The sequence below is a fragment of the Micropterus dolomieu genome, linkage group LG12, assembly GCF_021292245.1.
Source record: "Micropterus dolomieu isolate WLL.071019.BEF.003 ecotype Adirondacks linkage group LG12, ASM2129224v1, whole genome shotgun sequence".
Classification (NCBI taxonomy): domain Eukaryota; kingdom Metazoa; phylum Chordata; class Actinopteri; order Centrarchiformes; family Centrarchidae; genus Micropterus; species Micropterus dolomieu.
This window is the reverse complement of record NC_060161.1, coordinates 32,008,169-32,022,845: the sequence shown is the minus strand read 5'-3', so window position 1 is coordinate 32,022,845 and position 14,677 is coordinate 32,008,169. Positions and strand designations below refer to the sequence as shown.

The following is a 14,677-nucleotide window of genomic DNA, read 5'->3' as shown; positions in this document are numbered from 1 at the left end:
TTATTCCACTGTGGCTCAAGGCTGAGACAGACTTCTCACAGATTGACTGACTTCTCCCCTGGACTCCACATCTACGTGGTAGCAATAAATGTTATCTTTTCTCTTTCAGCTGAAATCCCTTATTCTGTTACTCTCTTAATGAATAGCACAAAGACAGCTGTAACTTATTCATTTGTTTATTTCTTCACAAGAAATATACGATTCCTACCACACCGGCGTCCTTGCGTCTCCACCAAAAGAAACCGATGCTGTTGGCTCTGATGAACTTGTTCTTTGCAATAATAAAGCATAGGTTAAAGGGACATTATGTAGTTTTCAGCGGCCACTAGCGGTGCGGTTTTAAGATTGCAGATTCACACAACATGCTGGAAACTCAGGTAAACTCTCACTACAACGTTACAGTAATATTTTTATCAGCTTGATGTTGAGCTAATCCATGCTCGTTACATGATAAAGTTACACTGCATTTAGCCAACGTACTACATCGTTAGCTCGCCTGCTGCTTTCAGTAACTGTCTTTACAATCTGTGAATCTTTCACCGGAGGCTCAGCAATTTCAGCACAGATACATGTTTTGGATGATAATGAAACTGTTAACATTAGTGAGCTGGACTGAATATTATAACGAGATTGTGTCACAATTTATAGCAGTTAGACCACAGTAAGTAAATTTACTGTAGTATTAGGGGATGGCTCTTCCACTGGGTTGTATATTATGTGGGTCATGTTAGTTACAGCGACTGCGAGGTGGAGAAGCTGTTTACCTGAGTATCAGTAAATACAATAAATCTAAATTGAACGTTACGAAGCAAACAGCAGCAGGTCCGAGCTACTGTAGCGTTAGCTGGCTGCTCGTGGCTGCATCACTATGGGATAGTAAACAAATCGCTCCACATTAGCTTTTTACCATTACATAATTTCTTGCAGGCTTTGACACTTTGACATAACAGTGGTATAGAGGAAAGTAACATGGGTTGCATTAGTTGGTGAAGTAATGTGAAAGCGATATAACTTTGCACCAGACAACATTAGCAACTGCTCGGCGTTAGCCAGCGAGCTAACGCTATCTAACTTGAGCCAACTGAAGCACAAAATCAAAATATATTTTACATGCTTTGTAGTAATGTTAGCTTACCTGTCCAATAGGATGAAAGCCAATTCTGTTTATATACCCAAAACAAAGCGGAGGTTTTTCCTTGATTCAAAAGCCCTGCCGATGTTTATCCATGTTTTCGTCCGAAGTCAATCCGATTCACAGATAAAACTTTTTTTGTTTTTTATCCTTATGTGGAGTTTGTGTTGAAGTCTGTGTTGTGCTGGGAGCAGGTCGTTTCTTAGTGTTAGCAGACTCCATGTCGTAAGTTGCAGTTTCGTCGCTACTGAGTGCAAAGTCAGTAGACAAAGCGAGATCCTCGGGAGCGCGCATGCAGGTGTCAGTCACTGGAATTTTGCGGAAAATCCGACCCGGAGACTTCAAATAGGAATAGGAATACTTGCCTTCAGAGTTAATAGCCAAACCCAGCAACTGGATTATTTTAATGTCAGATTACAACCCCTTCACACACATGCAATAAAAAAATTATTCATTTTAGTAGAAAAACTACATATAGCCCCTTTATTCAAGAAAGCAGTATCAATACTAACTTCAGTAAGTTAGTAGTAAGACATCAGAGCAAATGTTTAATGTGAAATACTTTAACATACCCACTTTTAGTGCCATGTTCCACGATAGCCACCATGCGTGGGCAATACACAGATTTTATAAACTCTGTGTGGCTCAGCTGACTGAGTGAGTGAATGTGTTGATCAGTTTGTTTACAATGTAAAAAGGAAGCAAACTGGAGCTCTTGTGTCTGAAATCAGCATGTTTTTTTACAGAGTTTTCTGTAAAAATGAACTCACAAACCAAAGCTGTGACTGAAACATTGTCCCCTCTAATTGAGACGCAGGAGATTTGAGTCTGGTGTTCAGACAGCTGGGGAATGTTCTCCGCAGAGGAAGTGATCAGAGGGACAGACAGAATCGCAGCAGCACCCCAGAGAGTGAGTTAAAGTAGATTGTTTCACTGTCCTTTACAGATGTTCCTACAAATGTCCAGTGGTGTTTGCTCGAGTTCGTCCATCCTCTTCGTGTTCGTGTTCTTTTAAGCAGAATTTAAACAGGACCAGATTCATCCTCTTGCTACAAAACAACCAGCTAATATTAAACACAAATAGTAGCATGACTTTTGGGATGGCAGTGTCCCTCTGTCAGCTGCTTTGTTCCAGACTGAAATGTCACAACAACTATTGGATTGAACTGGTTCAGACGTTCATATCCCCCGCAGGACGACATGTGATAACTGCAGATTCCCTGACTTTTCATCTAGCGCCACCCTCAGGTCAAAAATTTCACTTTGTCTTATATATTGCTGCATTCATTTTGCTCTGCTGTCTGTAAATGAGAAAAACCAGAAACTCAACCAAACCAAATGAAGGCTTCGTGTTTACTGTGATTGATTGTGGCAATTAAGAATGAATGGAAGCTGTTTGTCGGACTGCACATGTAGGACGTGGGTGGTTTACTGATGACATGGCAGAAGTCTGTGCAGAATTAAATGATTTCCTTTCTCGTACTTCACATCTGTAGGAGAAAACACACAAGATGAACTGACTTACTTCAGTAGTAGTAACACATAATCACTTGAAGTCAGTTTGAATCATTTAAGCAATCAGTTTTCTTTTTCAACTCTGGTGCTGTATTTTGTTCTTGAATGTCATCTAGGAGTTACTGTCTTTACCAGATTTACAACTTTTCATCAACATCCAAGTCTTTAGGACTGGCGAACACTTTTTTTCCTGAAATTTCTTGTGTAATTAATTTGATGATAATATTGAAGTGTCCGATAATGAAAGTAAATGTAGATGCCTTACATTCAACATAATAATAATAATTAAACCCACATTTAATGCAAATTGTGCTTCATTGTCTGTGCACGGTTTATTTTAAACCTCATATAACCAACTCTGCAGTGCAACTCATTGTGGGGTGTCTGAGGACGTCTCTCCAATTTGGTAGACACCCCTCACATGGAGGACAGGAAAATTCAAAAGACAATGAAGTGCAGCTACGTGCTCATTTTAAAGGGGTCATTTTAGGATTTTTGTTTTATCCATAAACCATCCAGAAAATATCAAATAAGCACACATGTCTGGCTGTCTGTCTTTCAGGACAGCCCTGCTTCAGCAGCTCGGAGGATTAAAGACTTTGGTGTGGGTCTTCTCTCCTCCTGCTCAGCACTTTCCAGCTATTCTACATCTTATATTAATTAATTATAAATGAGAAAAGATTTGAATTTGAAGTGACTGAGTCAATTAAATGAAGCTTGCACACCAACAACATTAGTAAAAGTCACTTCAAAGGGACTTCAAAAATGCCCGTCTTCAGAAGATCCAATTATCAAAAGACTCAGCCTGTGGATTTATGTGTGTTTGTGGGCATGTGTGTATGTGTGTCTGTGTGTGTGTTCGAGCGCGTGTCATCACTCGTGCACTGTTATTTCAATTGTTCAAGTCTTTATCCGCTATCAGCCTGAGGACCCTCAGGATGTCTTTTCTTTCTGAAGCTCAGAATCTATTTTAGGCCTTTTCTTCATCTCAATACTGAAATGTTTGTGTCACAGTGAGCTGCTACAATGCAGATTGCGCCACAGTGAACTGATGCTTTATTTAAACATCAAAAGTGACACACTGCATGTTAATGCTTCAACAGACCAGATTCCAGCACATTTACAAATCCAAACAGACTTTCCTAACCCGTGAAGAGGATGTACAGCGATGACAGCTGTAAACTGATCCTGTGACTCCATCTAGTGGTGTTCAGAGAAGCGTTACAAGGAGGGGCTCTATTCTCACTTCTTGCTTGTGCAGATAATTTTATTTCATTGTTTTATTTTGTTTGTCCATGTCCATAAATGTGAACAAGATTCTTATGTGTATATAGTCTTGGGACTGAATAAAAACAAACCAAAAAGTGCTAAAACTGAAAACAATTTAAGACATTTAGTAAATTATCTCTCAATAGCTTAAGACAGCAAGGCCACTATTAAGTATAACTTCTCAAAAACTCTTTGTACAACTCTGTGTAGTCATGTAAAGTGATAAAAGATCTGATTAACATGGCAAAACGTGTAGAAACTGCAGATAATGTGTATATATAGAATGCATTTATTAATGTCTTGCTTTTGCTGCTGTGACAATAATAATTGCTCCGAGTGTAAAAATCATCTCAATTCAATTCATCTAACTTTATTTGGATTTATCAAAAAGAGCAGGACTTTTGTGGGTTATATTTTAAAAAAAACATTGTTCCAGTGTGTTTTATATAAAACAGAAAGTGGAGAAAGAAGTTTACTGAAGTAAAAGTAGAAATACAAGTAATCACAACAACTTATAGAGTACTTAAATTATCACAAATAAAAGTTCTTGTTATACAAAATGGCCCCATTTAGTGTTACATATATACACACAACATTCCACTATATATGTTGGGTATTTTACTAACAATGCATTTACGTTAAAAATATAAAACAAAATCTTAATATGAAAAATAACTTTAGCTGTGAAATTAATGTATTTGTCTTAAAAATAGCCAGTTTACACATACAAGGAATTTGCTTTGGTGACTTGGTGCATAACAATATATAAATATAAATATCTTAAATTGACATGGTTTAAAAAATATAAAAGAATAATAAAGAATATGTGCAAGAATATGACCAATATGGCAGTTAGCAAAATATTTACATCAGATTTGTAAAGATCAGGTTTACATGTGACAAACATGTTATATTACATTTATTCATTTAGCTGACGCTTTTATCTAAAAGGGACTTACAATTGCTATACATGTCTGGAGCAACAAGGGGATAAGTGTCATGCTCAGGGACACATTAATGGGTGAGTCACAGTGGGGGATTGAACCTAGGTCTCTCACACCAAAGGTAGGCGTCTTATCCATTGCACACCCATCACCACCCCATGTACATGTACACATGTACATATGTACTGTAAAGGGGGAGAGTGGTGATGGAGGCTTGAGATCTTAAATGTAGTGGAGTAGAATAATAAAGCAGATTAAAATTTAAATACTCAAATAAAGTACAGGCAGCATAAACTCTTACTTTCACTTGAGTAAATGCAGTTACAGTCAATTCAGTTTTACTTTATTGGCATGAATGTCAAAGAACAATATTGCCAATGCTTAAAAGCTAATACAAAGAACAATTAATTTCATGCAGTTCATTAAATAAATAAACTAAAAAAGTAAAAGTGAGTGTTTCTGTGTGTGTTTAAATAAATAAATAAAAAACAGTAAGCGTGCTTGTGTGTCACAGTCTACCACTGAGATACTTGCAATAAAGCAAACAAAAAGAATACAATTAAATAGAGGTAAAATAAAGATGAACTGAATATAAAACTGAATATCATGTAAATATAATCCGTAAAATGTCTGATCGTATTTGAACGTATTTACTGAACAAAATAATACAGTTAGAGAATTTAGGGCTAAAACGCTTTTTTTTAATTCTGTTTGTCCTAAACGAGGCGCCGTGTCTTTCTCACCAAGCGACACTGCGATTGGTCAGTTAATGTTTTAAACAACCCGCCTTCTCTTGACGTACTCGCAGCCCATTGGTTTACAACCCCGTCCATCAACTAAACCCGGAAAAGAAACAAGTAAGCTTGGCTTCAAAAAATACATCCGCAGTTTGTCTTTCGTGCGTTTTGTCTAGTTTACGTCCAGAGTTTCAGAAGTTCATTGTCAGGTAAACGCGTGGGAGACACGTTTAACAACTTAACAGCCAAACTACACCAGAAAGATCGTTTTATAACCGGAGATTCGTCTGCAGGAGCAGCAGTTTAGCACAAAGGTTAGCCCCGGATAATAAAAGCTGCGTCTGGTAAGTTCTTTTTGTTTAGCTAACGTTACAGTTTGTCTTTCACCCAGTAATCAGAAACTGAAACTGGGACCGCATTTGTCAGGCGGAGGTGAACATGAGCTTTTTAGAGCAAAAAGTTAACCCCAGTTCGTCGCTTGGATGTAATGATTATACACGAGAGGCACAAACTACAAGTGATCCTCGGACAAGATACATATGATCAGACTTTGGTCATTCAGCCTCCTAAACAGTTAAATCAACAAGTATTATAAAGTCAGACGCTTCGTTTAATCTGGTTTTGTTATAATAATACTTCTATTAACAATACGCTTTATTTTATATAGTATAGAGCACTTTTAAAAGCACATGTCACAAAGCACACCTAAAAAAACAAAAAAAACAAAAAAAAACAAAAACAAGGTCAAATGAAGCACAGGTAAATGATAATAAAATAGCGCAAGGGAATCAGAAATACTTTATTGATCCCACGACGCTGATTTCACTAAGTTGGGCTACTGCAAAACCATGAAGTTAACCTGGTTGCCCGCGCAAAACGGCCAATCCCATGTCCTACTACTTGTGATGCATTCAGGCAACGTCGGCAGAAGAAAACAGAGACACGACCGCAAAAACACTCCTGAGTCAGGCTTTGTTGTCATAAGGTTGTTAGCAATAATGCTAACTTTGTAGTCACAGTAGATAAACAACCATAAATTAGCTGCATTTGAATTGCTACGTATTTTTTGTTGGACAATCGGTTGCTCAGCAACGTAACAAATAAACAAAATAAAAAATATAAACACAAAATCTAAATATAAAGTACTTCGGATATGTAACGTTACAGTATTTTACAGCAAACAGAAATGTAATAATAAATATTAGTGATGAACTAAATAGTAAAAATTAGTGCAGGTACTGTATGTACAGTATTTTACAGTATTAACAGAAGTGACTTGATAAATAGTAGTGTAACCTTAGTTACTGTATACATTATAGCTTTTGGTAACTTCATTTCTAGGTACAGGTAATATTGCACAATATGTCGGGTATTGCACTTGTTACTGACTAAGAGTGCGAGTGTTTGAGTCTCTGAGGGAGGAGTTAAAGCGTTTGATAGCCACAGGCAGGAATGACCTGAATGTCCATTTTATTGTCCATGTGCACTCCTAAGTACTTTTAGTCCTCCACAGTGTCCACACTGACCCCCTGGATAGAAACAGAGTTCACTTTGGCTTAAAACAATATATAATGATGGAAAATAAAACAAGTAAAAGAAGTAATATTTTGAGAAATCACCAAAATTTTGCTCTCTGTGATTAATGTTTTTCAATCTAGTGTTCATCTTGTGTCTTTTAGGTCTGTTGAACCTCGGCCTGCGGTGAGAATCATGGCGTCCCCTTGCAGTCTTTCTCAACTGGGCCTTAAGCGGCTGTCGGTCCACCTGGTGGACTGTTTGAAGACACCAGCAGATCTGGGACCATCTGTGAGGCTGGAGCCTGAAGGTGAGCAGCTGACATGAGAAACACAACATCACATGTTCAGATCCTGAATTGACCTACCTGGTTCTGCCTCTGTTAGGCCTGTAACCAACCATATGGAAAATTCAACGGTCAAAAACTTGAGTGTGGAACGTTAGACACATCTCATACTCAACGGCCTCCATCTGATCTACGTACCAGAAGGGGACGGACCGACAACACGGGAGAAGCAGAAAGCAGCAGTGCAGATTTGAAATATTGGCCGTTTTATGAAAAATGACGGCAAATCGAAAATGTGCTCAAAAGTTTTCGGAGTTGAGGAGCCGGCGGGGTTAGCTAACGAGCCGGCGGGCCAGTCAGCTCACAGAGCCCTCTGATCCCAATCACACAGACCACTGCAGTCAACGCAGCAGACGGGTACAGCAACAACGACAGAGGAAAAGACAGCTGTGAGATAGTTTTAATGTTCGTATAGCTGTTAATCTGTCTTTACATTCTGAGTAATTTAAATCAAATTAAGAGACATCTGGCTCATGATTTACAGACCAATCTTGGTTTGTTGAAATAAACAACAGAAGTACTAAGAAAGGGGATTGTCTTTGCTTCATTGTTATTATTATATTAGACATTACATTGTTATTGTACATAAAAGTTATGGTTACTTGCTTTTTATTGCTTTTATATAATTCTTATTTATGCACCAATATACCAAAGCAAACCCTTTGTAAGGTAAAGCCTACTGGGCAATAAACCTGATTCTGAGCTTTTTGTTTTGGGTGATAAAGCCTGGCTGAAATTTTAGAGCTCTGCAAGCGGCCTCTTTGCTGGGGTAATTATGCAATCTTGCAATCATCATTTCCTGTTAGGGCCTAACAGCAGTCGAAATTAAAGAACTAAGCAAGTAAGCACATAGTGTACGCAGTGTACTGCACTAAGTTTACTGTACAAAAGTATCCGAATTGAGACACACTACTAGTTTACTGTGAGAATATATAGGCTGGTTATCTACCAGGTAGCAACAATAGATTACCCAATTAATCTCATACACAAGAGTCTAATGTTACGATTATTTAGGACTAACGTTATGTCTAGCTTGCTGTCCTTGGCACACTGGAGGCAGAACTGCAGCTTGCAGTGCTCGATTAAAAAAGCAAAAGGAATCTAATTTAGTGAGCTGCTTCTTCTTTTCTGCCATATATTTTCTTCCTGCCGTTTTCATGTTTGAAAGTCATAGCTGCTCACTCTGCTTGCAGATGTCAGTCTTGACTGATTTTGATATCTTATCATCTTGTCACATGTTAAAATAGAAAAAAAGTATTTTTTTGTTGTGTACATGGTTTTTTGCTTAGAAAATACTCAGCATCAGGTCTTTGCAACTGCATGATTCATCTGAAAGCAGATATATTTACATTGATTTTGAATTTTCTCTCATCCCCACATTTATCTATGACTGAAACCATTTATTGATTAAATCGATTAATTCGATTGCTAAAAAGCATCGACACTTGGTTTAATCCATATAACTATACAGCGCACGGACATTTATTACTGTCGCACATCGCGCTTATGCTGTGATCAAGTGAACACGGCGTGATTATGATGGAGCTGTTTGCAAAGTGGAGGAAGAGAGAGAAAGTAGCGAGGGATGAACAAAAAAGTGTCTAAAGTATGGGATTATTTCAAGCTAATAGAAAACAACAACTCTGTAATTTTACATTCTGTCTACTGTAAAACGAAACAAACGTAGCCGCAACAGCACGGCATCTGATCAGAAAGCACCCTTTCTAGCATCAAGTCCACAGAGCAGACCACAGACAAGGTAACAGCAACTTTAGCATTTAACTTAAATGATGATTGATTGTTGAGTTGAAAGATGGCAAAAGTAAGCTGCAATCCTCAGCTGTAAATTGTTCTCTGCCTGGTTGGGCCTTGAGTTTTGGTTGTGACGTCACAGTCATGAGTTAACTTACCCAGCGCCACCGCCAATCAAAAGTACTTCTTAAACAATGAATGGATGAAATAATCTCTACTCCATTACTACAGTCATCGTTAGCTGCAGCCCTACTTTTATAATAAATATTTTGACACCAAACAGTACTTGCAACGTCAAAAAATAAATGTGAATTAAAGCAAATGACGGTGGTGTGATTTACTGGAGTATGTCTGTACTTTAAATCTTCTGTATGCGAAGTAAATTCTTAAATAATTTAACTCTTATGTAAGCATCTTATTTTACCCTCACATTTGAGAAGCTGGAACCAGTGAAGAATTCAGAATTCATGCTTAAAATATGACAGGAAGAATTAATCAATCACCAAAATAGTTGCTGATTTATTTCTCTGTAGATTAACTAATTAACTGTAATTGTTTTACCTGTAAAATTGACACAAGGGGTTAACGGGAGTCCAGCCGTAAATACGCACAGCTTACATTTCGATTCATAGTTCACCACCAGGCGCACATGTCACACGTGTATTACGGTCCCCACAAACACTATCATAGAGTTTACGTTCTGTCATGTACGTCTTGCCTTCAGACTCATCAGACGACCCCTCGGTCTTCGCTGCGATGGAGCGGTCTGTCTGCGTGAAAGCTTCAGGACTGAACGGGCAGACGGTCCATGTGGCGGCAGAGCAGAGTCAGGCCAGCATCAAGGTCAAGTTAGAAGAGCAGGACGAGCAGTCGGAGGCAGACAACTACTTTGAGAATCCGCAGCAGGAAAACACGATAAAGCTGGAGCTGGATCAGCCGCTGGACTGGTGTGACATCGGAGCAGAGATCCATTTGTATAAAGAAGTAGGAGCGTCAGAGTGTGACGACAAAGACCCCAACCAAGAGCAAACTAAACCAGAAGAATCAGATGTACTGCACCCGATAAACGCAGGGGCTGATGGGACACAGCTAGTGGTTCAGGAGGAAGGCTCAGTGACCTGGCTCATTCAGGACTATAAACTATCCCTCAAAACAGGCAAGCCCGGTGATGCAGGGCAACGGCAGGAGGAGGCAAAATCAAAAAACTGCCCTTCAGATAACGTCAACACTGCGGAGCAACATGAAGCTGAAGATGTAGAAGCCTCTGAGCCCGCAGGTGGAGGTAAATCTTTATATGAAATTGAAAATGTATGCTAGTCCTAATACGGAGAATTTTTCTAAATGGAAAATAGTTTAGATGAAAGATTGCTGTCGTATCATTTACTGTAGTTTTGGAGTTGTCCATCTGTCCCATTCTCGTGAACACATCTAAGCAACGTTTTGAGGTAATTTCTTCAAATTCGGCACAAACGTCCACTTGGACCGAAGGATGAACTGTTTAGCTTTTGGCTGTGACGGTCACTGTGACAAAATAATGTCCTGGAGAAACGAATCCTTGTCTGGCCTTTATCCAGCGCTTGTGAACAGAAGAGGACTGGAACAACACAATGAGAAAACAATAAGTAGCACAGCACAGACTTTCCTCCATCTCAATTCTGAAAAATGAGCTTCATTGTAGAGACCTGCGGAACTGTTTCTTGATCCCGCAACATTTGTGACATGCAGAGTAAAAAAAGGACACATGTTTGGGCTATGCTAAACGTTCAGAATAACCAACATAAATCATTGCATTCATTTTTGTCAGTAACAACTGAGAAGTTTTCTAAATTTCAGACTCGCCTTGCTTTGGTCTTGTATTTTATAAGCCCGTGTGACGGAAGCCAGCGAGGCTGTATAGTGAGTAAACTTCACTCCCTGACACCAACAAACGCACTGGTGAACGTTGCCAGTGCCCAGGGGGTTTAGCCTCCTCCTCAGCGTGTCCCCCTCCCGTACGTAAGGTCGCCAGTTCGAGTGCAGTGCATTGTCAGGAGCTGCCTTATACACTAATCTTTTTTTCACCTTGGTTTGTTGACTCCATCTTATCAGCGCGACTGCGGGACCCGCAGGATATTTTTTAACTGCCCGCTCCCGTCTGCAGCAGAGTTAAAACCGCCTGCTCGCGCGCAATTTGTGATGGGACCTGCGGGATCCCAATCCCAATGCAGCTCTTTACTTCATTCCGGTCACATGACTGCAAACAAAGTATTAAAGCGCGCCTAACTAATCCTCATGTCGTGAGTGAGTGAATCTACTGATTAATTTTTTTAAATTATAATCATTTTGTTTCTAAAATATCAGCAAATGCCCAACATGAATTTGTTTATCATAAAAGGGTTTTTGTTTCTAATGAGAAAATATTTACTTTTGACAAGCTGAACAAATTCAATTAAGTTGATTCTGTCACTGGATTAATTGACTGATTGTTGAAGCTGTATTTTGATTATTATTATAAATAATTACCTCTCTCTTTCTTTTCCCCCCACTAATTCGGATGTTTCCTCTACGATGAAAAAAAAAAAGCAGAGAAGAACCCGCAGGAAGATGCGTCCGAACCCCGACATCACCACTGTGAGCTTTGTGGGAAATCTTTCGCTAGGAGGAGCAACGTCACCAGACACCAGCGGCATCACTGCAGCGTGACAGGAGGTACACTGAGCCAGCCAGAGTCAGGACAGATGGAACAAGATACATATTCATGCGACAAATGCAGCCTGACCTTCGAGACGAAACGCCACTTAAGGCGGCATGTGCGTGTTCACACAGAGAACAGTGAAAACCAGGAGGGTAAGGACACATCTGAAGAGGCTCCACGAGAGAGATGTCACCCCTGCAAGCAATGTGATAAAAGCTTCTACATGTTGCACACCCTCCGGCAGCACCTCCTCACCCACACGGGAGAGAAATCTTACAGCTGTGAGGTGTGTGGGAGGCAGTTCGGGAGAGAGGGAACTCTGAAGGAGCACCTGCTGATCCATACGGGGGAGAAGCCATTTAAATGTGAGCAGTGTGGAAAGACCTGCGCCAGGAAAGGAGACCTGAAAATCCACATGCTCAGTCACTCTGAGGAGAGACCATACAGCTGCAGCTGCTGTCCAAAAAGCTTCAAACAGCTGACGAAACTGAAGCAGCATGAACGCGTCCACACGGGGGAGAAACCATATCAGTGCAAGTTATGTCCAAAGCGGTTTAGGGTGCTGACCGATCTGGCAGCACACCAGTACACCCACTCAGGAGAGAAACCCTTCAAGTGCTCCCTTTGCCCCAAAGCCTTCAGTGTAAGGAATAATTTGAAGAAGCACACAATGGTGCACACCGGGGAGAAACCCTACCGCTGCTCACACTGCGACAAGCGCTGCCGCCTGCTGCAGCACCTGGTCATCCATGAGCGCAGCCACACGGGGGAGAAACCATTCAAGTGTGACCAGTGTGGGAAAGCTTTCGCCAATCCGTCAACTCTGAAAACACACAAGTCCTCGCACGAGGAGAAACCACCACGATGCTCCCTGTGTGGACAGAGCTTCAGCGCGCTCGCAGAGCTGAGCAGTCACGAGTGCAGCGACATGGCAGAGAAGCCGCATCGCTGCTCCCTGTGCGGAAAGGGCTTTTCCCAGACCGTGAACTTGAAGAAACACCAGCTGGTCCACTCTGGGGAGAAACCTTACGAATGTAAAGAGTGCGGGAAAAAATTCAACCACAAGAGCAACCTCACCAAACACATGCGCATTCACACAGGAGAGAAGCCGTTTGAGTGCGAACACTGTAAGAGAGGCTTCAGGCTCCTTCAGCACCTCACAAAACACAGATTAACACACAACAAGACAGACTGAAGACTTTAGATTGGAGATCTTTTTGTGGAAGCAGCTGTTTCTCAGGAGGTGGACATGGTTGTCAAGACTGTGAACCAAGGGCCTTGCCATTTGATCTGAAATCAAAATCACGACTAATTGAAGACTTTACCTTGAGTACAATGAATGATTTTAAAAATATATATATATTTTGCCCTCATAGTTCACTGTCAAGGTTTGGACTGCAAACTATTACAGGTGGGAATTTCTTTCGATTCACAGATGTGAAAAATCGATTGTCTAAATTTGAATTGATAAGTTAATGTTGACGAGCACATAACAGACACGTGTTCCCCTTATATTTGGCGCAGCACCGCTGCTGAATGAATGGTCGGCGCTATTAAAATTTGACACGATCGTTGATATAAATGTGCAGCTAATGATTTTTACTCACACACTGACTGGTGCTGTTCTAACAGCAGCAAAGTTAGGTCTGTTAAGGGCTTTGTATGTGCGTAGCGAGTGAGTAGATATGTGCGAATGAGAGAGAGCAAGCGGCAGAACTACACCGATTACTGAACCCATTTATGGTCTGAGATGTGAAGTTGAAACTGGGAAATGACAGGAAAAACAAAACAATTCTACAGTGAGAATATCTCAAATCTTTTCTGAACCCCAGTGGTTTAGCTTCCCACCTCGCTCCACTGACATGCAGGTGTACTCCAGTACACCCTCACAATAATTGTTGCAGGGTTTCCCTTATGTACATTTTGCAGCAGCACTGCTGAAAAAAATTCTAGGGCTGTGTAGGGAATTTGTTACAGGTGCAACAAAACACACTCCAGACTTGAGCCAACCAGAAGTGGTTAGCGGTGAAACAGGGTCGAACATTTCAAGGATTGGTAGTCTACGTCATGTTAAGCAGAGATGCTTGAAGAAAAAGTCCATCCATCCATCCATCTTCATCCGCTTATCTGGGGTCGGGTTGCGGGGGCAGCAGCTCCAGCAGGGGACCCCAAACTTCTCTATCCCGAGCCACATTAACCAGCTCTGACTGGGGGATCCTGAGGCTTTCCCAGACCAGTGTGGAGATATCTCCCCACCTAGTCCTGGGTCTTCCCCGAGGCCTCCTCCCAGCTGGACGTGCCGGGAGGCATCCTTACCAGATGCCCAAACCACCTCAACTGGCTCCTTTCAACATAAAGGAGCAGCGGCTCTACTCTGAGCTTCTTGTGGATGGCCGAGCTTCTCACCCTGTCTCTAAGGGAGACACCAGCCACCCGCCTGAGGAAACTCATTTCGGCCGCGTGTACCTGCAATCTAGTTCTTTCGATCATGACCCAGCCTTCATGACCATAGGTGAGGGTAGGAACGAAAATTGGCCGGTAGATCGAGAGCTTTGCCTCACGGCTCAGCTCTCTTTTCGTCACAACGGTGTGGTAAAGCAAGTGCAATACCGCCCCCACTGCTCCGATTCTCCGGCCAATCTCCTGCTCCAATCTCCCCTCACTCGTGAACAAGACCCCGAGGTACTTTAACTCCTTCACTTGGGTTGGCACTCCACCGGTTTCCTGCTGAGAACCATGGCCACAGATTTAGAGGTGCTAATCCTCATCCCAGCCGCTTCGCACTCTGCTGCG

The 14,677-nt window shown here is 41.1% G+C and overlaps 1 protein-coding gene across 1 annotated transcript; it reads left to right on the top strand.

Annotated features, from left to right (window-relative positions):
* Positions 1–5,728: 5,728 nt before the first annotated feature.
* Positions 5,729–13,466, top strand: LOC123981191 (zinc finger protein 708-like). Its single transcript, XM_046065913.1, has 5 exons — positions 5,729–5,806; positions 5,891–5,941; positions 7,277–7,422; positions 9,935–10,492; positions 11,773–13,466. The coding sequence occupies exons 3-5, from the start codon at positions 7,308–7,310 to the stop codon at positions 13,077–13,079; spliced, it is 1,980 nt and encodes a 659-aa protein (XP_045921869.1). The 5' UTR covers positions 5,729–5,806; positions 5,891–5,941; positions 7,277–7,307; the 3' UTR covers positions 13,080–13,466.
* Positions 13,467–14,677: the final 1,211 nt, after the last annotated feature.

What these genes read in the sequence shown, in the direction of transcription:
- LOC123981191 (XM_046065913.1), top strand. Translation starts at nt 7,308, where the DNA reads ATGGCGTCCCCTTGCAGTCTTTCTCAACTGGGCCTTAAGCGGCTGTCG. An exon ending in TGTGAGGCTGGAGCCTGAAG is followed by an intron (nt 7,423 to 9,934) that starts GTGAGCAGCTGA and finishes TCTTGCCTTCAG; the next exon opens with ACTCATCAGACGACCCCTCG. An exon ending in CTCTGAGCCCGCAGGTGGAG is followed by an intron (nt 10,493 to 11,772) that starts GTAAATCTTTAT and finishes AAAAAAAAAAAG; the next exon opens with CAGAGAAGAACCCGCAGGAA.